The sequence below is a fragment of the Melanerpes formicivorus genome, unplaced genomic scaffold (genome assembly GCF_026170545.1).
Source record: "Melanerpes formicivorus ecotype bairdi unplaced genomic scaffold, bMelFor1.0.p_v2 SCAF_39, whole genome shotgun sequence".
Taxonomy (NCBI): domain Eukaryota; kingdom Metazoa; phylum Chordata; class Aves; order Piciformes; family Picidae; genus Melanerpes; species Melanerpes formicivorus.
Genome location: NW_027142391.1, coordinates 3673910 through 3697319, shown reverse-complemented (window position 1 = coordinate 3697319; position 23410 = coordinate 3673910). Strand labels below are relative to the sequence as shown.

The 23410-nt window shown below is 55.7% G+C and overlaps 2 protein-coding genes across 4 annotated transcripts in view; both read left to right on the top strand.

The window, feature by feature from the left end:
- KLHL17 (kelch like family member 17) overlaps nucleotides 1–4391 on the top strand; it is a 36489-nt gene extending 32098 nt beyond the window's left edge. Inside the window, exon 12 of the mRNA XM_068158319.1 lies at nucleotides 442–4391. Coding sequence (XP_068014420.1) covers nucleotides 442–670 — 229 coding nt within the window. The 3' untranslated portion in view covers nucleotides 671–4391. The remainder of the gene's footprint in view (nucleotides 1–441) is intronic.
- Nucleotides 4392–8967: 4576 nt separating this feature from the next.
- PLEKHN1 (pleckstrin homology domain containing N1) overlaps nucleotides 8968–23410 on the top strand; it is a 34778-nt gene continuing 20335 nt past the window's right edge. For all 3 annotated transcript variants that reach the window (XM_068158307.1, XM_068158308.1, XM_068158309.1), the window contains exons 1-5: nucleotides 8968–9141; nucleotides 10781–10880; nucleotides 17167–17313; nucleotides 17631–17711; nucleotides 18526–18613. In XM_068158307.1, coding sequence (XP_068014408.1) covers nucleotides 9062–9141; nucleotides 10781–10880; nucleotides 17167–17313; nucleotides 17631–17711; nucleotides 18526–18613 — 496 coding nt within the window. In that variant the 5' untranslated portion in view covers nucleotides 8968–9061. The remainder of the gene's footprint in view (nucleotides 9142–10780; nucleotides 10881–17166; nucleotides 17314–17630; nucleotides 17712–18525; nucleotides 18614–23410) is intronic.

Here is a 23410-nt window from a genome sequence, read left to right as displayed (position 1 = left end):
CTCTGTGCCTGTGCCAGGAGGAGGGCAGAGCAGGGACCTTCTGCAGCAGGAGCTTTCTGCAGAGGGATGTATTCTGCTTGGTCTGTGTGGCCCTGAAGAACAGGGAGCTGTGGCTGGCTGAGGCACGTAGGGGATGCTTCTGGGCTGCAGGAGGGTTTGAGGCTTGGGAGTCCAAGCCTTCTTGGAAAGCCCAAGGGGGTTTTAGACTCCTGGGGTCTGTTCTTTAGAGGTGGCACTTCTCCAGTGGAAGGAGGGCACACCTGAGTGGGGCTCTCTGCTGCACTCTGCCCCCTGACTGACTGGCTGAGCCCCAGCAGTTCACTTCCCCTGGGCACTTGTGGGGGTTGGGGCACCGCAAGCCGTGGGGCGGCAGAGCTCCGAGAGGCACTGAGCCAACGCAGGCTGTGTGCAACCCCTGTGCTCTCTGCACCGTGCTTCTAGGAGCACCCACGACCTGGTGGCCATGGATGGGTGGCTGTATGCAGTGGGTGGCAACGATGGGAGCTCCAGCCTCAACTCCATCGAGAAGTACAACCCCCGCACCAACAAGTGGGTGGCAGCCTCCTGCATGTTCACTCGCCGGAGCAGCGTGGGGGTGGCCGTGCTGGAACTCCTCAACTTCCCACCCCCTTCCTCGCCCACCCTCTCGGTGTCTTCGACGAGCCTTTGACACAGAGTCAGGACCTGCCTTACCTCCCGGGGCCAGGGCTGTCTGGTGGAGCTCCAGGCCAGCCTGGCCGGCCCCGCGGGGCAGCCGCTCGCTGTAGGAGCAGAGGGAAGGGACCGGCTGCTGCCTCCAGCCCCAGCACTCCTGTGCACACCTTGGATCAGCACCACCACAGCAGTTAGAAACGTGCTTCCTGGATGAGCACCTCCCTTCTGGAGAGGGGATGCTCTCTTGCTCCATCCAGCCTCATCTCACCACTCACCCAAAGGGGCCTATACCTTTTTTCCCTTTGGGGAGAGGAAACTCGCAAACCATTGCTGCTTCTCAGATTCAAGTGATCCAGCTGGTGCCACACATACCAGCACAGCCAGCCTTGGAGGCTTCCAGGAGCCCTGTGGGGTGGCAGAGGTGGACAACACTCCTCCCAAGGACGTGGCTGAATGTGCAACTGCTCCTCTGAATGTCACTGTAGCCAAACTCTTTACCAAGCCTATTGTGCACTGTTAAAGACTCTGAGGCCACTCTGAGGTTCTCAATGGTGTCTAATCGATGCCTTAAAGTACACAAACAACAGAAGCCCAGCAAAGGGACAGGAGCCTGGAGGAGGTGAGGTCTGGAGACAAAACTGGATGAAGCATCCTGAGCCCTTTGGTGTTTCCATGCTCAGCTGGCCCCATCTCATTCCCTAAGATGCCAGCTCTGGGGAGTCCCCAGCCAGGCAGGGCAGATGGGGTTGGATGACCTCGGTCTGCATCCCTGCCGTGGCTGTCCCAGACTTTGTGGCTGCCTGCTCCCTGCACACCCCTCCTGGTGCACAGCTTGGCTGGGGAGGGATCAGCCCTTGTGCTCTTCACAGAGCATCTTTGGTTGGAAGAGACCTTCAGGATCACTCCAGTCCGACCTCCTCTACTTCCCTTCTCTGCAGAGCAGAGCCTGGGCTTGGGAAAAGGAAGCATTTCCTCTACAAGAACAATCCAGCCTTCTGAAGGAGGAGGATTGCCTGGCATTACTTTTTTTTTGGGGGGTGTTAATTATTTTTTTTCCCTTATTATTATTATGATTTTTATTTTTATTTGAGTGCTAATATTTTAATTTTTTTAATGCCTTCACATCCCCTTTCTTCCTTTTTGGTTTTACACTCTCCTGGCAATTCCCCCATCCCCTCTGCTTTTATCAGAGTATCAGTCAGGGTTGGAAGGGACCACAAGGATCAGCCAGTTCCAACCCCCCTGCCATGGGCAGGGACACCCCACACTAGATCAGGCTGCTCAGAGCCTCATCCAGCCTGGGCTTAAACACCTCCAGGGCTGGGGCCTCAACCATCTCCCTGCACAACCCATTCCAGGGCTTCACCACTCTCATGGGGAAGAACTTCCTCCTCACATCCAGACCTTCAAGATCATATCCCCAGCTCCAGCTTCATTCCATTCCCCCCAGTCCTATCACTCCCTGAGATCCTGAGCAGTCCCTCCCCAAGGGATGCAATTCCTCCCCTCCTTTGCTGATGAGATGATGACTGTGTGCTGGAAGATGTGTGGTGGTGGAGGAGGGGGGAGCGTGGCTGTGTGAGATGCTGACTGAACAGTCAAAAACAGGGTGGAAGGGACCATTGGCAATTAGGGACTCCTTGGCAATTAAGCAACTCCTTCCACTAACTAAAGGCTGAGTGAATTAGTACTGTAAGTCACAGGCCTGTCCTAGACCCACCTGTGCCATGGAACCTCTCGGGTGGTGTTTGCAGCGCGCGTGTCTGAGCCTTGAACCCAGACGTGGTCAGGTCTTCTCCCCATCACAGGAGGGGAGGACTCAACCACTGGTACCTCAGCAGTGCTCCAATGTAGCATTGGAAACGTGGTCTGCTTGTTTTCAGCTCATTCCTTTTCATCCTTCTGGGTTTCTTTCTGCCCCATTCCTTCTCCTTTCCAGAGCTCAGAGCTCCCTTGGCGGTGGCGTTTGCTCAGCTGACAGTTTCGAGGGGCTGGGGAGTTCTTCTTTCCTTTGGGCTGAGGGTTGGAGGTGAGACAAGGACTGCCCAGCTTAAGGCAGTTTTTATGGCCATCTGATTTCTCCTGGACAGGTGCCTGCATGTTTTACAAGCCCACTTACAGTGCCTCACCTTGGACACCTGAAATGACCAGCAGCTGCGGGAAAATCTGGGCTGCTTCTCCCCCACCCCTCAGCCTCTCCCCAAGGACAGCCTCTCCCCTGGGCTCCTCAGGCTGGGGAGGTCTTTCTGGCTTTTAGAACAGACTCTAAATCTGCTTTCCATTCCCCTCTCACTTGCCAAGCCTCTGCCCCAGCCTGTCACAGCTCAGCAGCTCTCCCATTCCTCTGGGTTGCAAAGGGCCAGGTTGTCTCCTGGTCGAGGTGGGCTGCCCTAAGCAGGTCACACGAATCTGCTTTGTTTGAAGCAGTGATGAAATCTGCTCTGGTGTCTGCATGTCTGTGCCCATGCACGAGCAAGGTCTCAATCCTTTCCATCCCATTCCTATAAGCACCATCAGGATCTTCTGCTGGACTCCTATCAAGCAGCTTAATGGATGTGCCCCTGGCTGAAGGCTCCTCTTTGAAGGAGGATCAGCCTGAAAGCTCCATGGCTGTGGAAGGTGCTGGTGCTGTGTGAGGAATGGTGAAAGGACTTCAGAGCCCAGCCTGGTTGTACAACAAAGAGGGGCAGTGCAGGGCTAGAGAGGAGCTGCTGAAGGGAGAAACAGGGCTGGTCTCAAAAGAGGAAAGAGTCCTTCTAGCAGTGGCTCAGCAGCTGGTCCAGCTGTGGCTGCTGTAGCATGAAGGAGGTAGCTGGCAAGCAAAACTGGAGGGGGAATCAAGCAGCATGGCAGGCTGAGGAGAATTTTTGTGCCATGTGCCCATGGCCCCAGTTGTAACCTTTAGCAATTTACACTCCAAGTGGTGTGCAGTGCCTGCTGAGGAGGAGGAGGGAGTCAGGCAGTGTGACTCCAGTCACCTCCTCGGTTGGGTTCTGAGCAATACCACTGCTGAGCCTGTTCTGCAGCAAGCTGGGCAGGAGGGAGCCTTCTGTGTCTCTGATGCTCTAACTATGCAGGTGCTCACTGCTTCCCTCTGAAAGAGAAAGAAGGAAAGAAAGAGAGGGTGAAATCGTTCCCCGGCAGCTTGTGGGGGTCTGGAGCACCCCAACCCACACTGTGTGGACACGAGGTGTCAGCATCTCCCCTGGGGGACCCCAGGGTGGATTTGCTTCTGGTGCTGCACATCCCTTGCTGAGGAGGAGGCCTCAGGGGGGGATGTGTGTCTGTGTCTGTCTGTCTGTGCGTAGTACCCTGTCTGAGGGGAGGAGAACTGTCCAACTGTGTGTGGCTTCTCTGCCAGTTTTAGTTAGTGGTGTCTCACCCAAAAACCTTCTCTGTGTGATTTCCCACCTTGAGCTGTTCCCAGCAGAGGAGCATCCCCGACAGGGTGGCTCCAGGCTGTCTGTGTTGATGTGTTTCACCCAGGGACCCTGGTGTTGGTCTGCAGTGGGACAGCAAGGCTGAGCAGGAACCTTTGCCCCCTCCTAGGATGGGGGGGAAGAGGTTTGCTTGGCCTTACTGGTAGGCAGACCTGGTCTACTCCATGTCCAAGCCTTTGTCACTTTGATTTCTCTGTAAGTTATTTATGTGGAACTCTGTTTCTCTGAATTTTTTGCACTACATGGGACTGGGGAGGGGATACAAGCAATAGAAGCCAACATGTACAATAAAGATGTTTTCTTGAATACTGCATCCTGCCTCTTGCATCCTTCCTTTTTCACTTCTCTGGCCCCACTCCTGTGGAGGCAGGGACCTGCTCTCTCTATTGCCCTGTGCAGGAGAGGAGAAAGAGGCCCAGGCAGAGGATGTTCATAGCAGGATGCTGAGGGGCTGGGTGCAGCCACCCCACTTGAATAGAATAGAATAAACCAGGTTGGGAGAGACCTTCAAGATCATCACATCCAACCTATCATCCAACACCACCTAATCAGCTAAACCATGCAACCAAGCACCCTGTCAAGTCTCCTCCTGAACACCTCCAGTATTGGTGACTGCACCACCTCCCCAGGCAGCCCATTCCAATGGGCAATCACTCTCTCTGTGTAAAACTTCCTCCTAACCTCCAGCCTAAACCTCCCCTGGTGCAGCCTGAGACTGTGTCCTCTTGTTCTGGTGCTGGTTGCCTGGGAGAAGAGACCAACTTCTGCCTGTCTACAACCTCCCTTAAGGTAGTAGTAGAGAGCAATAAGGTCTCCCCTGAGTCTCCTCCAGGCTAAGCAGCCCCAGCTCCCTCAGCCTCTCCTCACAGGGCTGTGTTCCAAGCCCCTCACCAACTTTGTTGCCCTTCTCTGGACACCTTCCAGCAAGTCAACCTCCTTCCTAAACTGAGGAGCCCAGAACTGGACACAGGACTTGAGGTGTGGCCAGTGTGCAGGGGCAGAATGACCTGCACACAGCAGGGACAGGCATGTGTCTGGAGGACACTTCAGACTGCCCCTGCTGTTGGGGATGTTAGTAGAGGAGGCCAGAGGAGCCAAAAGCCAACTCTGAAGGAGCTGCTGTGCTACAGGTGAGCTAAAAGGAGCAGCTCTTACACTCAGAGAGTCATTAAGTTTGGAAGAGCCCTCTGAGATCATCAAGCCCAACACCACCATGGCCATTAAACTATGCCCCAAAGTGCCATGCCCACACATTTTTTTGACCACCTCCAGGGGTGGTGACTCCACCACCTCCCTGGGCAGCCTGATCCAATCCCTGACCACTGTCACTAAACAAATCTTTCCTTAAAATCCAGCCTAAACCTCCCCTGCAGCAACCTGGGGCCGTTTCCAGGCAGACTGTTTTAACACCTCTCTGCCTGGTGTTAAATTCTAGTTTGGTCTCCCAGGCTCCAGTGCTGTTGACAGCCTTTCCTTGCAGTGGAAATGAAAACCAGATGAAAAACATCCTCCTCTACCTCCAGCTGCCACATGCATCTTGCTGGGGGGCAGGTGTTGCTGCTTGGCTCCATTTGGTGGCTTGCAGCAGCTCAGCTCCTCCTCCGCTGGCTGCTGCCAGTCCCTGCTGCCTGGGCAGGGGGCACGGGGCGGGGAAACACGAAGCCCATTTCACGGTGGTGGGAGTGCAGGGGGTGAAAAGAGCAAGGAGAAGCTGCACAACACCATCCCCATGGGGCCTGAAAGGGAACTTTCCCATGCTTGTGCTGCAAGCCCTGCAGTTACAGCATGATGCTGCAGGCATGCCAAGCTCGGCTGTGGCCCTGCCGTGTCCTCTTTCTGCTGCTCTCTAGGCTCTTCCTTCTGTTTCAGGCTTCTATAAATAACTAATGTGCTCTAAGAGCCTTTCCAAAGTCTGAAGCCTTCCTGCTTCCTCAGTTCAGGTCCTCCTGGAGGCAGAGCAATGGGTGTCCAGGGGAGAGGTTTGCCCTGCAAGCCTGTGTGCCCAGCATGCAAAGAGAAGGAGCCAACCTTGGCCGCTGCTCACACCCAGCCTGCCAGCCGTGGTGGAGGTCCTAGTGAGCAGGATGCTGCAGGACCTGCAGTAACAGCAGGAGAGAAGCAATTCCAGCACCATTTTGAGCTGTGAGGCTTTATTTAGAACACTTCAGAGGCGCAGCACATTTCTGGTCGTGGTGCTGACCACGATAAGAGGAACCATACTGTCCTGAAAGAAACCCCACAGCTGCTGCTGGGCCTGCAAGACTCACTGCAAACCAGCAGATCCAACCCCTCTGCTGTTCACCTGTGGTAAAACCCTTGGTTGGATAGGAATCCTCTGGACCTCCTCTCATGCAGAGCATCTTGGGTTTGAGTTTGCCTTTCAACAGCCCCCTGCAGTACCATGACATGGAAAAGGGTTTATCACTTCCTCTGACTTAGAATCAGAGAGTTGTCAGGGTTGGAAGGGACCTCAAGGCTCAGCCAGCTCCAACCCCCCTGCCATGCCCAGGGACACCTCACACTACAGCAGGTTGCTCACAGCCACCTCCAGCCTGGCTGCAAACACCTCCAGGCAGGAGGCTTCCACCACCTCCCTGAGCAACCTGTGCCAGGCTCTCACCACCCTCCTGGGGAACAGCTTCTTCCTAGCATCCAATCTGAATCTCCCCATTCCTAGTTTTGCTCCATCCCCCCCAGTCCTATCACTCCCTGACACCCTCAAAAGTCCCTCCCCAGCTTCCTTGTAGCCTCCTTCAGGTGCTGGAAGGCCACAATTAGGTCTCCTCAGAGACCTTCAATCTTCACTCAATCATAATTGGAATATTTATATTAGCATTGCATTATTATTAGTAGTAGTGGTGGTGGTATTACTACTACTACAGGATGTTTGGGGTTGGAAGGGACCTCTGAAGATCATCAAGTCCAACCCCCTCCTATATTATTATTATTACTACTACTACTATTGTTATAATGCAAACTCTTGCAAGATTTATTCCACATCTACCGTCTGTATTCTTAACTACTATTATTGTTTCTATTTCCACTCAGTGAAGCACTCTTACCATAGAACAGAATGAAGTGGAACAGCAAAGCTCTGGTGAAGTCCCTTCTGCTGGCTCCCAACCTCTCCCTACCAGCACAGCCTGGCCCTACAGCCCAGCCCACAGCTCCAAGCAGCTCAGCTCTGAGAGCTTGGCTGCTGACCTTGGAAGCAGCCATCAGAGCCCCCCCTGGCTGCTTCCAGCACAGCCCTTGGCACCCCAGACTCTCACCTTCTATTAAAAAGGAGGTTTTCTCATTCTCTTCAAAGAGCACTTGGATGGCATTGAGTGGCAGCTCACCCTGTTGGGGGAGAGAAGCAGGATGAGGACCACACAGCTGGGCAAAGAACTCTGCTTCCAGAGAGGCTTTCATGAATCACAGGATGGAATGAGGGAATGGGTTTGGTCTTTAAGGGGATAGGATAGGATAGGATAGGATAGGATGGGATAGGATAGGATGGGATGGGATAGGATGGGATGGGATAGGATGGGATGGGATAGGATGGGATGGGATAGGATAGGATGGGATGGGATAGACCAGGTTGGAAGAGACCTTTGAGATCAGCGAGTCCAACCCAAGGTTTGCCTCCTTTTAAAGCCTTTCTTCTATGAATCTCCCTTTGATTTTTCCTTGCCATACACACCCCCTTTTGATCCTTCCTTCCTTCCATCAGTTTTCCATAATTCCTAGCTTTCAGGCTGAATGGATGTGAGGAAAAAGTTGTTTCCCAGGAGGGTGGTGAGAGCCTGGCACAGGTTGCCCAGGGAGGTGGTGGAAGCCTCCTGCCTGGAGGTGTTTGCAGCCAGGCTGGAGGTGGCTGTGAGCAACCTGCTGTGGTGTGAGGTGTCCCTGCCCATGGCAGGGGGTTGGAGCTGGCTGAGCCTTGAGCTCCCTTCCAACCCTGACAATTCTCAGAATGTTTATGTTTTTATGCTGTTTGTTTCACTTCCCTTCTTGTCCCTTTCACTTCTTTTTAACCAACACAACTGTTCTGAGTGAAGCCTTTTGAGCACTCAGAGAACACTTAAGCAATACTCACAGATGTTTGTCTTCCCATATCCTTCTTTTTCTTTTTCACCCAGTGATTGATTTCTTTGGATAACTATTCCCTGGGCATTCATTAGGAGCTCCAGCTTCACCCCTTCTCCTGGTTATGAAATCCTAGAATCCCAGCATGGTGGAGGTTAGAAGGGACCTCTGGAGATCACCCAGTCCAACGCCCCCTGCTAAAGCAGGGCACTCACAGCAGCTTGCCCAGGACCACGGTGTCCAGGTGGGGCTGGAATCCCTCCACAACCTGGGCTGCATCACTCACAGCATTTAAGCAGGGCTGGCTGATGAGCTCTGTGGTTAATTCTTCTTTACAGGGAAAATGAGCTCCAGGACTGTATTCCTTCACCTTGAAGGCACCTTTTTGTTACTTGTTCCAAGCCTGGAAACATCACCAAGCTTGAAACACTTCTCAAGAGAAGGGACTGAGCAGAGAGAGGCTTTTGGGGGTGGATGGCAGTGACCACAGCCCTTCCCCTCACCGAGGGGATGCCAGTGCCTGCCCTCCCTGCCCTGCCCTCCTTTGCATTCCGCAGGGGATGCCACAGGACCTCCCGGGCAGAGGCTGCTGCCTGTCCTCCCTTCTCTGCCCTCGCTGCATTCCCTGCCTGCATTCCCTGCACTCCCTGTCTGCTGTTTCCACATTCTCTGCCTGCTCTCTTCCTACTCTCCCTGCCTGCTCTCCCAGCTCTCCCCTCCCTCTTTCCCTCTCACCTGCTCGCTCCTCCCAGCGCTGCCGGGGCGGGGGCTCGGGGCCGGTCCGGGCGCTGGGAGCCCCGGGCGGACACCTCCCACACCCACCCGGGTGACAAACACCGCCAGGCACCGCCACAAGCCTCCCGGGCTGCTCCGGGCAGGCTGCAGCCGCTGCTGGCATGGGGAACATAACGTGTGTCCCTCAGGCACCTGGGGCACTCCGGAGCTCTTTCCGAAGGAAGCCTTCGCTCAAGAAGGAGTAAGTACAACTGCTTTACTCCGGGCTGCTTTACAACCGGTGCCGGCTTCCCTGGTGGCTTTCTCCCGTGCGAGATCCCCACGCAGAACTGGGCTAACAGCTGAGCCCCGCTCGGGAAAGCCAGGAGTTATTTCTGTGCTCAGCAGAACGGGGCTTTGGCGGGGTGCTGGGCAGTGCTGAGCGTGGCCACAAGAGCCTGGGAAGGGATTTCAGGGCTTTGCTGGTGGAGAATCCCAGAGACATTCCCCCAGGAGCAATGGGATCTGTCTCCTTTCACTTGGAGAACCAGAACTCCTCTCCTCGGGGCAGCCAGGGCAAGGGGCAGGACTCCTTCTTCTCACTCCTGGAGTTTTGCTCCACGGTGCCCAAAGCTGTGGTGCTGTGAAGAACCAAGAGCCACGCTCCTCTGACTGTAGAGAGAAAGCCTCACAGCCCAAAACTCTGCCCACACAGTCCCTGAAGGAAGGCACGACAGAAAAGGGAACTTGGGTGCCGGGCTGGCCAGGGCAGCATTCAGGTACCGCAGTGATGGATGGTTGGCCCAAGGCAGAGCCCACCAAGGAGTGTGGAGCAAGCTTCCCCGTGCCCATGTTGCCAGCAGGGTGGTCACAGTGCTGCTGTTGGTACCCAAATACCCATCAGACAGAGCCCTCCCAACCCTGAGAGCTCTGGGCTGGAGAGAAGCTCTGGTGGGAATCAACATGATCCCTCACGAACCTGCTGACCCCATCTGCCTTGGGCTTAGCCTCTGTGCTGGGCTTTGAGGCACCCCCAAAACCTCTGCTAGGCTGAGAGGTTGGCCCTGAAACCGTCCCCTTGGTCTCCTGTGCTGCCAGACATGGGGAGCAAAAGCTGTGGGAGTCTGGGGGGTGGTAAAAGAGAAGGGATCTCTTGGGGAATCTGACCCTTGGACGACTGACATCAGCGAGCTGCCAGTGGAGCAGCCGAGCCCCAAGAGCGCCGCTTGGCCCTCCTGACTCACAGCTTCCCACGCTCAGGGCACTCCGTAGAGATAGGGCTGGCTTCTGCTGAGCTCAACGCTGCAGCCGGGATGAAAGGGCGAGGGCGAGGGCTGGGAAATCCCAGTCCCCAGCCCCGGCGCTGGCTGGTGTGAAACGGCCGCTCGGCGGTGTGCGTGCGAGGAGGGGCTGGGGGCCTCGCCGAGGGCTGCGAGGGAAGAGAGAGGAAAACCACAAAGACAGAAATAAAACCTGCTGGTGGAGAGGAGCTGGTGGATGTGGACATCTGCATCATCCCCACTGCAGGGGCTTTGGAGGAGCCCTCAGGGCTGGGTTTGGCTCCTTTGTGCTTTCTCGAGGGAACATCTGGCGCGCTCTGCTGAGCTGCAGGCGCAGATGAGCCCAGCTGAGGGTTTGGCTGTGCAAAGAGATGCGAGGATGCAGAGGGAGAGCCCAACAAGTGCAGCACCAACTCCCCTGCAGAGCTCCCAGGGCTGTTTACCAACCTTTGGTTGGCCTGGGCTGATTAGAAATAAGCCTGTGACAAATTGCTTGCTTAGCTTTCTGGCTTCCTTATTTCTGGGCAGAGTTGCCTGGGCCTCAGCCTGGAGCTGTGTGTGCCACATGTGTTCTGAGGTTGTGTTTTTCTGCCTTTTCTCTTTTTCTTCTCTCCTCTGTAGACAAAATGGTAAGAAAAAACTGCCCAGCTTTTTGGGGCTGGAAAAAGGGAAGGAGAGAGAGACGACCACAGAAAATATCCTGCAGTATATTCCAGGCAAGGCAAGTACCAACACATCCAACCCCCCCCAGCCCACTGCTCCCAGAGGGGATTCCCACCCTCCCCAAGGACAACACTGGGCAGATAGAGGGAGGATGGGTCTGGATCTGGGGGTAGGAACAAGAGGATGGGTCTGGATCTGGGGGTAGGAACAAGGAACAAGAGGATGGGTCTGGATCTGGGGCTAGGAACAAGAGGATGGGTCTGGATCTGGGGCTAGGAACAAGAAACAAGAGGATGGGTCTGGATCTGGGGCTAGGAACAAGAGGATGGGTCTGGATCTGGGGGTTGGACCAAGGAACAAGAGGATGGGTCTGGATCTGGGGCTAGGAACAAGAGGATGGGTCTGGATCTGGGGGTAGGAACAAGGAACAAGAGGATGGGTCTGGATCTGGGGGCAGGAACAAGGAACAAGAGGATGGGTCTGGATCTGGGGCTAGGAACAAGAGGATGGGTCTGGGTCTGGGGCTAGGAACAAGAGGATGGGTCTGGGTCTGGGGGCAGGACCAAGAGGATGGGTCTGGATCTGAGGGTAGGAACAAGGAACAAGAGGATGAGTCTGGGTCTGGGGGTAGGAACAAGAGGATGGGTCTGAATCTGGGGGCAGGAACAAGGACCAAGAGGATAGGTCTGGATCTGGGGGTAGGAACCAGGAACAAGAGGATGGGTCTGGGTCTGGGGGCAGGACCAAGAGGATGGGTCTGGATCTGAGGGTAGGAACAAGGACGAAGAGGATAGGTCTGGATCTGGGGTTAGGAACAAGTCTTCCTCAAGGAGATGGAGGTCACATCTGCAGCCCAGGAAGGGATGAGCCTTGAGAAGATTCCCACCCTCCCCAAAGACAGTACTGTGCAGAGGAGGGATGATGGATCTGGATTTGGGGGGCTAGGAAGGGACAAGCCTTGAGATGGCTCCCACCCTCCCCAAAGACAATACTGTGCAGAGGAGGGATGAGGGGTCTGGATCTGGGGGTAGGAACAGGTCCACCTCAAGGAGATGGAGGTCATGTCAGCAGCCCAGGAAGGGATGAGCCTTGTGGCCTTTGTAGCAGTAGAGTTTGCTGCCTCAGGATGTTGAGGAGACCTCAACCAAAGGCCTTGATGGCCTCAGAGGTCTTTTCCAACCAAAATAATTCCATGATTCTACGAAAGGTGGGATGGGACGGGAGGGTCACGCTGGAAGCAAAGCAGGCAGCGTGGTGGGAAGATCTCTCTCTCACACACGCACACACACCCCTTTGCTGGTAGTTCTTTTGTTTCTGGGAAGCCTGTGAAGGAAGGGGAAAATCAGAGTGAGCATTCAAAGGCAGGATGATTCATTCCCACGCTGGAATGAGACGGAGCAGGCAGCTCGAAGGCTGGAGAAGGTAATCAGGAAGGGCAGGTCTGTCTCGGGCACGTACCAGCCTTGTGGCCATATGGCCCACTTCCCAGCACTGCTCAGGGAAAGCAGAGGGCAAACCAGGAGCCCCACTAGGTGTGATTGGTCCCTCTGGGTGGGTCAGGGATGGGGAGCAGCCTTCAGGACCTCTTGGGTTGTGCCACGTGCCTCTCTCCTGCTGGGTGGTGAATAGGCTGCGAGGGGATGGGGAAGGGGAAACTGAGGCAGAGACTCGCAGCTGGGCAGAGGGAAGCTCAGAGGTGGTGAGCTGCAGGTAATTTCAGAGAAGGTCAGCTGCAGGACATTATCTCTTGAGTCCCCAGGTGCTGCCAAGCTGTACTTCAGTGGTGATGAGGCTTGTCAAGGGCGTGGTGAATTGCATGACCCAGTGCTGAGCAGCCCTGCTCATGAGAGACTCAAGCATCTGCTCCCACAAATGAGGACCTTCCAGGCCCTTTCCCTTCAGCTGCTCCCAGCTTGGACCTTCCCAACCCAAACAGAATCAGAGAACTGTCAGGGTTGGAAGGGACCTTAAAGATCAGCCAGTTCCAGCCCCCCTTGCCATGGGCAGGGACACCTCACGCTACAGCAGGTTGCTCACAGCCACCTCCAGCCTGGCTGCAAACATCTCCAGGCATGAGGCTTCCACCACCTCCCTGGGCAACCTGTGCCATTGTCTCAGCACTCAACCCTTGCTTTTCCTCCTGTGAGCTTGAGAAGGGAGCAGGACTGGGGTCCTACTCCTGGCTTGTGAGGTGGCCTCTCTTGTAGGGAATGTGTCCTGGTGGGAAGCACAGCAAAACTGGGGCTGCTCCACAGTGCTGCCTTGCTGTTTGTGAAGGAGGGCAAGGAGCATGTGGCATGGGCACAGCTCCTTGTGGCATCCAGCTGGCATCCCAGAGGGCTGGGCAGCACTTGACAGGACCAAGTTACAGGTGGATGCTGGCCACTTCCCCTGGGGAAGGAGGGAGAGCTTTCACTTTAGCAGATCCTGGAGAGCAAAACCCTGCAAGCTGACAGAGCAAAGGTCAGGAGATTATTCCTTCGGGAGCACAGCAGAGTGTGGGATCTCTCCTGTGGAGAGGAGGAGGGTGGAGTAGTTGTTTAGTTGTTACCCTTGCCTGGGGCAGATGGATTCTGACTCCCTGCTCAGCCACAAGCTTCTTGTGTGGCCTGGAGAAAGCCTTGGTTTGGTTCCTTTCCCACTCTGGTGTTTTCAGGAGGAACCCCTCCAAGGGCAGGAGGTGCCCAGCTGCTGTGGGGCCAGGCAGGACAGGAGCTGGCAGTGCAGGACTCCTCCAAAGCAATCTCAGAGGAAGTTTGGGTCACCAAACCTGTGGTCACAGCAGGCAGTCTGGGACTGGGGCAAATGACATCCCTAAAAACCAGGTCCCCTCTGGACCCTGCCAGGGGCAGCTGGCACACAAAGCCAGAGCCCTCTTCTGCCATCAGCCTCCTGCAGGGACACCCACAGCAGCTTGCCCAGGTGGGGCTGGAATCTCTCCAGAGAAGGAAGACTCCACAACCTCTCTGGGCAGCCTGCTCCAGGCCTCCAGCACCCTCACACCAAAGAGTTTTCTCCTCCTGTTCAGATGGAACCTCCTGGGTTCCAGTTTGTGCCCTGTCACTGGGCACCACCGAAACGAGTCTGGTCCCATCCTCTTGCCCCACCTTCCACCCTTTAGATACTGCTCAGCACTGCTCAGATCCTCTCTCAGTCTTCTGAGAGACTCTCAGCCTTTCCTGGGTAGAGTTAAAAAAAAACGATTGGATTTGCTGATCTTCAAAGCCTCTTCCAAGCACAAAGCTTCTGTGATTCCCACACTTCCCAGCTAGGGCTCCTGCTCAGCCTAAGCAACAGCGAGAGGGGAGCCTGTGCCAGGAGAGTTGTGCTTCCCATTTGCTGCTTTCATCATTAAACAGCAGCTTTCAGACCCCCAGGGCACCAGCCTTGCAAGGTTGAGCTCTTCCTGCTGCCGGGGTGAGTGATTCAGCTGGGAGTCACTGGGGTCTGCAGGGGCTGAGGCAGGTTAATTAGCAACTTGCTCGACCTGTAGGATGAGACAGAGGAAGAACATGTCAGGGCACTGCCAGAGACCTGCTGCTTTGCCAGACGCTGAGAGAAACCAGGCTTCCAGCGAGCCACCTCCGGGCCGGTGGGAAAGCTGAGCTAACGGAAACACTGCTGATCAGGATGGGGCTGGGGGAGGAGGGAGCCCAGCCAGGGCAGACAACAGCTGCCTGGGGAGGGCTTCAGAGGAGTGAGAAGTGCTGCTTCCCCTTTTTTTAGTTGGCTGCACAATGGATTCAGGGAGAGCATGGGCCAGGGGGATAAGTGATGCTTGTGGAGGAGGCTGGGACGGCTCTGGTCCCCAAGCCTCACAGGATGTCGTGGACTCCCCCCAGTTCTTCCTACACAACCACAGGGCCTGCTGATGAGGAGTGATCAGACTGCTGGGGTTTGAAAGCCTGGTGGGACATGGGTGGCTGGGACCTGCTGGGAGGGCAGCAGGAGAGTTCAGTGATGTGGTTTTGATCCTGGAGATGCCTCCATGCTTAGCCACTAAATCCATCTGGCTTCTCAGTCCTGCTGCAGACCCTTGGCAAGCTGGGGTTAGAGAATCCTACAATGGGTTGGGTTGGAAGGGACCTTCAAGATCATCCAGTTCCACCCCCCCTGCCCTGGGCAGGGACACCTCTCACTTGCACCAGGCTGCTCAAAGCCTCATCCAGCCCGGGCTTAAACACTTCCAGGGTTGCTAGAGGCTTGTTTGGGAGAGGGCAGTATTCCATTCCGTTTGTTTCTTGCCACCTGAATGCAGCACTCAAAGCTCTCCCTTTTCCCTCCTGACCCTGGGAAGATCCCTGTTGAAGCTGGCAGGTTAACTGAGCTCTTTGCCAAAGCTGCTGATGGATTCCCAGCTCCCAGGTTGTGCTTTTTGCTTCTTGGGAGCCTTGCTTATTGCTGAGGAATCCGGCTGCCCGGGCAGCAGCATCACCCAGGCAGTGGCAGCCTGGAGTTGCTGCTTATCACTCTGCCCTTAATTTCATTTCTTTCTCCTCTTCCCCCTCCCTGGTTGCTGCCCTTATCTGAGCAGGGTTTTGTTGCTGCTGCCAGAGCTGTCAGGTGATCAGTTGCTCTTTGTTCTGACAGCAGCTTGTAGCACAAATGTAATCTTCTCCTACGCTTAATTGCCTCCCGGTCAGACCCTTAATTGCCAGCCAGCAGGTTCCCACCTCCACGGGAGGACCTGGCAAGGGGTTCACGGAGCCAGCTGGCAAAGCCAGGAGCAGAGAAAGGGTCAACTTTGTGTCCTAAACTCTACATTCAGCGCGAAGGACAACCCCCCAGTCCCCCTCCCCCAGGAAGCTCTGCAGGTGGAAGGGTCCTGACGGCATCAGGTTGCTGTTCCTGGGCTGAGCGCTGCGATGTCCCTGGCACGGCTGGGAGAGGGGTTCAGCTCATGCCAGAGGGGTGAGTCATGGAGGCCCCAGCAAGACAGATCTGGTTAGCTCTGCTGCCTCTTCATTTATCACGGGGCTCAGGCAGCTGTCTCCTTGGCACGGGGCGCTGGGAGCCGGCACACAGGCGGCCGGCCCGGGGGGAAGCGCTGCCGGCTGGGAGCTCCCGGCTCTGCAGGCTGCTGGGCTGTCACTCGATCCCTCCTGAGCCCCCCAGCCCTCGCCCTGCTCGTTCCTGGAAATGCTCTTTGAGCAGAGGCACACGAGCCCCTCAGAGCAACGTGCCAGCCTTGCACCCTGCCCTCCCAGCTCCGAGGTACCCCCAGAACCGCCAGTGCCCACAGCGGGGTCCCACCGAGGTGCCCTCACAGCTTGGTGGCTTGGCAGCAGGGCAAGCTTTGCATCTTTTGCCTGCTTGCCTCTTGTGCTGGGGAATCAATACCCAGAGTTTGGAACGTGGCTAATTTAAGGCTCAGCCAGGCAAGAGGGGTGGAGAGAGAGAGTCAGGGGTGTCCATGGCCTTCCCTTCTCCCCAGGGAAATCAGCCAAGCCTCAGAGACAGAAATGTTCTTCCTACAGAAACTGCAGGGAGAGCTTTTTCTTTCTGCAGAATCAGAGAATCATTAAGGTTGGAACAAACCTCTAAGCCCATCCAGGCCAACCATCACCCAGAGAGTGCAGCAGCAGCAGCTGTGAGCAGACCCTAGGGGTGTGGGACAGAAGGAAGGATTTCCCTGTAACCAGAATGCAGGCAATAAGGGAACCCCCCCAGCCCTGAGTGCTGCCTCCCTCTCAAGCCATCTCCTGCAGTGCTTGCTGCCTTCCCTTATCTTGCTGCCCTGACAAGGAGCAGCTCCAGGTGCCTTGCAGCTGCTTTATGGCTGTGGGGCTCCGGGCAGCTGGAACAACAGATTCCACCTACAGAAACCAAGCAGATGGAAGAGCTGAGCAATCCAGGTGGAACCAGAGCAAAGAAACCCTTCCCACTAACCCCAGTGGAAGGCAAGCCGTGCTGGTGTAGCCTTGATCAGTCCTTTGGCTCAGGGAATTTGATTAGGGGTGACAGGAGGTCTTCCATGGAGTTGGGACACCCTGTGTGTAGGGTGGGTTCTGCACCCACTCTTGCCCTTCCTTAGTCATAGAATCATAGAATGCAGTGGGTTGGAAGAGGCCCTCAAAGGTCATCTTGTCCAACCCTCCCTGCATTGAGCAGGGACATCATTAACTAGACCAGGTCAGCATCTCCCCCTGCTTAGGTAGGACATCTTCCCACCAGTAAGCAAACCATGCTGGCATGGAGAGACCCAAGAGCCAACAGCCAGGCCCCTGCCCAGGGCACCTCTCTGGGAGGATGTTCTGGCAGCACCTCTCCCAGGTGTCACATCCCTACCTGCCACCAGCTCTGATCTGTTGTTGCTTATTTTTCCTCTTAAATCCTTGGCACAGAGCATCCAGAGCCAAGAAAACCAGAAAGAGAACTTGGACCAGCGGTTCCCCAGCCTCTTCAAGAAGGGACGGAGGAAAATGGTGGTGAGGAACATGGGCAAAATGATCTACTACTCCAAGGTCAAGTTTAAGTTCCAGCACTGCCAGGTGAGCTGTGGCACCCGTTTGTGGGTGTGCCAGGCACAGAATGACTCTGCAGGGCTGGGAAGTGTCACTCTGGGCAACGCTGACTCACGGAGGCTTCCTCCGGCTGCTGCGTGGGGAGCGGGTGGCACCCCCCAGCTCCTACCCCACTGGGCCCCTGGGCTGTGCTTCCATGCTCAGCTGCTGGGCTGGCAGCAGAGCCAGCAGCAGAGAGGTGATGGTGGCCCCTTGGCTTGGAAGCGTGCAGAGATGAGGCTGAGATGCAGAGGGGAAGCTGGGAGGAGCGGTGAGATAACCCCCAGCGTGTGTCTGTGCTGCAGGAGGTGAATGACTGCTTCTTGGAGCTGTTCCAGTCTTACCTGTACTTCCAGTCTGTGGGCTCCAACGGGCTCACCTACCAGGTATGGCATCTCCTGGACACACTGGGGCAAGCACTGGGGGTGTGGGCAGGATGGCCAAGCTGAGGGCACCTATGGGATGGGATGGGACGGGGCAGGGCAGGAGGCTGCCACCGACCTCTTCTAGGTGGTCCCTAGAGGAATGAAAAAGGAATTGACATGCCAGCACTGGCCAAGAGAACCCTCAGCAAGTAGCTTTTGCAGTCCTTTTGCAGGCAGGGAGCACAGCCTGCTCAGCTCTTCCTGAGCTGGCTTACAGTGGGATTCTGAAGGACTGGGATGTAGAACCTGGACAGCTCAGTTGTGCTGGTGCTGACCCTGGACTTCCAGTCTCCTGCAGCAAAGGGGCTCTCATTTTAGACTTTGCCTGCTGGCTGCCCCCCAGAATGCCAGGCTGGAAGGGACCCCAAGGATCATCTTTTCCAACCTTTCTAGGGGTCAGTGGAGTTGCACTGAGCTGGTCCAGCTCCTTGGCAAGCTGAGGCATAAAGCTGTCCAGTGTAGAGCAATCCACTGCTTCCCTTGGGAGATGATTCCAGTGCCCAACTGTGCTCATGGGGAAGCATTTTTTCTCTGGAGCCCAATGGGAATCTCCCCAGCAGTAACTTGTCCCCCTCACTGTCATCTCCTTGTGAAAAGGGAGTCTCCATCCTCCTGGGGGCCACATTTTATGTCCTGCTCCATGGCACTAAGGTCTCCCCTAAGTGTTTTCTTTGGAATGCTAGACAAATGCAGCTGTCTCTCAGCCTTTCCTCCTGTGGTGGCACTGCCAGACTGCTGGACTGCTCCTTGATGGCTGTGTGCTCTCCTTGTGCAGGGGCTGCTGCCTTTGAAGGAGCTGAGTGTGTGTGAAGTCCCCAGCGGGAAGAGCTCGGGGCAGGAGGCTCACGCGTTCCGCATCGCAGGTTGGTGCCTCTGTGTTTGCTTTGAGCAAGGGGTGGATGAATCACAGCTCCCCCTGCTCTGTGTCCTGCTCTGACCTAGGCCCAAGGAAGAATTTCACTGGGAAAAGGAGTTGCAGAGAGCTGAAGCTCTTCCACCACCACCCCACCACCCCCCAGCATTTGGACATTAGGAAGAAATTCTTTCTGCTGAGGGTTGGGAGGCACTGGGACAGGCTGCCCAGGGAGAGATTGTGGATGCTCCCTCTTTGGAGGTGTTCAAGACCAACCTGGATGAGGTCTTGAGCATCCTGGGGCTGCTTATCATGGAATGAATAGAATAGAATAGTATTAACCAGGTTGGAAGAGACCTCAGAGATCATCAAGTCCAACCTATCACCCAACACCATCTGATCAACCAAACCATGGCACCAAGTGCCTCAGCCAGGCTCCTCTTGAACACCTCCAGGGATGGGGACTCCATCACCTCCCTGGGCAGCACATCCCAATGGCCAATCTCTCTTGCTGGGAAGAACTTCTTCCTCACCTCCAGCCTAAACCTTCCCTGGCACAGCTTGAGACTGTGGCCTCTTGTTCTGGTGCTGCTCGCCTGGGAGAAGAGACCAACCCCCACCTGGCTCCAACCTCCCTGCAGGGAGTTGCAGAGAGCAAGAAGGTCTCCCCTGAGCCTCCTCTTCTCCAGGCTAAGCAACCCCAGCTCCCTCAGCCTCTCCTCCCAGGGCTGTGCTCCAGACCCCTCCCCAGCTTTGCTGCCCAATGGTAGGGGTTGGAAGGGACCTCTGGAGATCATCTGGTGCAGCCCTGAAGGAAGTGGACTCAAGGCTGAAATTGTAAAGGCATTTAATACAGCTGCCCATCTAACCCCAGCAAGTGCCTCCAAATAACCTGCAGGGATCATCAGCTTGGATATCAGGAAGAAATTCTTGCCAGTGAGGGTGGGGAGGCACTGGGACAGGCTGCCCAGGGGCAGGTTGTGGATGTCCCCTCTCTGGGGGTGTTCAAAGCCAGGCTGGAAGAGGCCTTGAGCAGCCTGGGCTGGTGGAAGGTGTCCATGGCAGGGGAGTTGGACCTGGATGATCTTGAATGTCCCTTCCAACCCAACCCATCCTGTGAGCCAGTGAATTTGTGTCTGGGTGCTCTGGTGTCCTCTCTTAGGGAAAGCTCCCCAGTGGCTCCTGCACACAAAACAATCAACATGAATGATAAAACCCCAACCAAGCAGCTCCACTACACCCCCAGTACCAACCCCCCATTCATTTTAGGGACTGTGCTCTTGCTGCTCTGTCCCAGGCAGGGCTCTCCAGCCCCTTTTGGGGAGCCTGCACAACGAAGGCAAAACCTCTCCCAAGGCATGACCTCTCAGGGGAGGCTGCACTGGGGTGGGCAGACTTGTTCTGCTTGTATGAAAGCATGCAGGAGTGTGGCTGGCTGGAAAATTGCCTCCAGCTTCCTTGGGTTCATGTCCTGCTCGGGGAAAGAGCAAACCAAAGGCTTTGTGGCAGGGAGCTGTGAGAGGAAGAAATCCTGGAGGCAGTGAGGTTTGGGATTGCTGCCAGAGCAGTGGAGCAGTCTTCTGCTGGAGGGGGGGAGGAAATCAAAGCATGGAGGGGGTAAGAGCCTTGTCTGTGGCCCCACACAGGGTCAGGGTGGAAGGCTCTTGTCTCATGACTGTGAGACACAAGGGGTTTTCTTGAGCAATCCTGTGGCATCAGTAGTTCCCCTTGATCTGTGCTCCCTGGGGGTGTTCAGTACTTCAGAAATGCCAGCACCATCACTGGAAGGTGATGGGGGCAAACTGCACACATAAGAAGCTCCATCTAAACAGGAGGAGGAGCTGCTTTGCTTCCAGGGTGGTAGAGCACTGGAGCAGGCTGCCCACAGGGGTGGTGGAGTCTCCAGCTCTGGAGCCATTCAAAGCCCACCTGGGCACCATCCTGTGCAGCCTGCTCTGGGTCAGGATGATCTTCAGAGCTCCCTCCCAACCCTTAGCATTCCCTGACCCCTGTGGAGGGAAAGTGCAAGGACAAAGCCCAGCAGCTTGTGGAGCTGTCCCTTGGTGCCCTGGCAGGGGGATGTGGAGGGCAGCTGCCCATCACTGTGGCTCTGTGGTCCCTGCCTTGCACAGCCTCTGGTGCTGATGAGGTTGTTGAGCACCTCGAGTTACCTCTGCAGCTTTGATGTTCTTAGAGTCCCCTCAAGCTGTGCCAGGGGAGGTTTAGGCTGGAAGTGAGGAGAAAGTTCTTCCCAGCAAGAGAGATTGGCCTTTGGGATGTGCTGCCCAGGGAGGTGGTGGAGTCCCCATCCCTGGAGGTGTTCAAGAGGGGATTGGATGTGGCACTTGGTGCCATGGTTTAGTTGTCATGAGGTGTTGGGTGACAGCTTGGACTTGCTGATCTCTGAGGTCTTTTCCAACCTGGTTGATTCTGTGATTTAGATGGGAATGAGCTGCTGCTGCTGCTCCAGGAAGAAGCTGCCTTGCTTCTGGTGTTCCTCTGGAAGCATTCACAAGGAAAAGAGGAAGAGCAGGGCAGAGGAGCACGAGGGCTGGCAGAGGTTGCTCAGCCTGGCTGTGTCATGGTGCTGCTGCAAACGTGCCCTTGGGGCTGAGGGGAATGGCAGCAGAGGAATGAGCAGCAAGCAGCCTTTCAAGCTCTGCTTCACAGCCTCCCCAGCTGCTCCTCTCATGAGCTTCAGGCTTAGGCAGGAGTTCCTTTTTCTCGTTTTCCCTTCCTTTGGGGCCCAAGTGAGGCGTGGGAAGGTGAGCAGTCCTCAGGATATGTCTCTGAGAGGCTGGCCTGAGATGAGCTGGCTGAGCAAGCAGTGCCAGGGCAAGGGTCATGCCCTGCCAGCAGAGCTCCTGCTGGTTCTGGAAGGGCTTGGGCTGCCCAGAGAAGTCCTCAGAGCTGCCAGAATACCCAGATACCCCTAGCACCCTGATACCCTCCTGGCTGCTCTATAAAGTAGGGAATCACTTTATCTCCACCCCAGGAAAGGAAATTCTTTGAGCCCAGGAGAGGGAAATCAAAGCAAAAGGAGCCAAGAGAGGCACAGTGGGACATGGACACTTGGATGCCCAGAAATCACACAATCACAGGACTGGCTTGCTCTGAAAAGCCCTCTAAGATCATCCACTTCAACCATCAACCCAACACCACCCTGGCCACTAAACCCCAGCCCCAAGTGCCATGGCCACACAGTTTGTGGACACCTCCAGGCTTGGGGACTCTGCTGCCAGGGATGGGGACTCCAGCACCCCCCTGGGCAGCCTGTTCCAATCCCTGAACGCTCTTGCAGCAAAGAAATTGCTCCTAATCTCCAAGCTAAACCTGCCCTGGTGCAGCTTGAGGCCATTTCCTCTTATTCTATCTCTTGATACTAGGGAAAAGAGACCAAACCCCAGCTCACTCTAACCTCCTTCCAGGGAGTTGTAGAGAGCAATGAGGCTTCCCCTCAGCTAAACACCTCCAATTCCCTCATCTGCTCCTCACCAGCCCTGTTCTCCAGACCCCTCACCACCTTCATTGCCCTCCTCTGGACCCTCTCCAGCCCCTCTGTGTCCTCCTTGTAAAAGGGGGGCACTGGGCACCCAGTACTCAGCACTGGTTAGGCCAGACCTTGAGCACTGTGAGGACATTGAGACACTTGAAGGTGTCCAGAGAAGGGCAAGAAAGCTGGGGAGGGGTCTGGAGCACAGCCCTGTGAGGAGAGGCTGAGGGAGCTGGGGTTGCTTAGCCTGGAGAAGAGGAGGCTCAGGGGAGACCTTCTTGCTCTCTCCAACTCCCTGCAGGGAGGTTGGAGCCAGGTGGGGGTTGGTCTCTTCTCCCAGGCAAGCAGCACCAGAACAAGAGGACACAGTCTCAAGCTGTGCCAGGGGAAGTTTAGGCTGGAGGTGAGGAGAAAGTTCTGCCCAGAGAGAGTTGTTGGCCATTGGGATGTGCTGCCCAGGGAGGTAGTGGAGTCCCCATCCCTGGAGGTGTTCAAGAGGGGCTTGGATGTGGCACTTGGAGCCATGGTTTAGCTGTCAGGAGATGTTGGGTGAGAGGTTGGACTTGATGCTCTCTGAGGTCTTTTCCAACCTGATTGATGCTGTGATTCTATTTCCTGTCATGGACCTGAATGGAGTGCCTCCTGGAAAGGCACTCAGGGAGTGCCTGCCTCAGTTTCCCCTCCTCTGGTGTGTCTGTGTCAGTGTATTTCCTGGCAGGCAAAGTCTCTGCTGGCTGTTGTTGATAAACAATGCGGGAATTAGGGGGATGAAAGGCTCCGCGGAAGGGCAAAGTACCCTCCTGCAGCAGCGCCCCGGCTTATCTGCCTGCTTCCAAGCCCTGCAGAGCCAGATCATCCCTGAGCAGGCACCAAGTGTGCCCTAATTACGAGCTCCCTGGTGAATTATTAACCATAAGACACGTTCTGCCCCTGCCAGACGTCACTGGGTCATGTCTGCAGCGAGGAGGCGGAGGAGGGGGTGTGCTGCGGAGGCTGTTTCTGCTCCTGCTGGCAGGCAAATGATAGCTGGGAGCAGGAAAATCAACGAGATATGGGGGCTGGCCCTCCCTGCCAGGCTGTGTCTGAGAGCAGCTTCAGCTTGTCTGGCACAGTTTCTGTTTGGTGAGGCAAGAAGTAAACAGTGTCAGAGAGCTGCCCACGTTCTGCAGCTCGAGTGGCAAAGTGAAACTGGGAAGTGGCACCGAAAGTGGGGAGCTGCTGGGGCTGGCTGCAGCTGCACCTTGGGATGGTCTCTGCCCACAGAGATGAGGTTTGGTTGGTTGGGGATTTTTTTGGGGGGAGAAACCCTTTTAA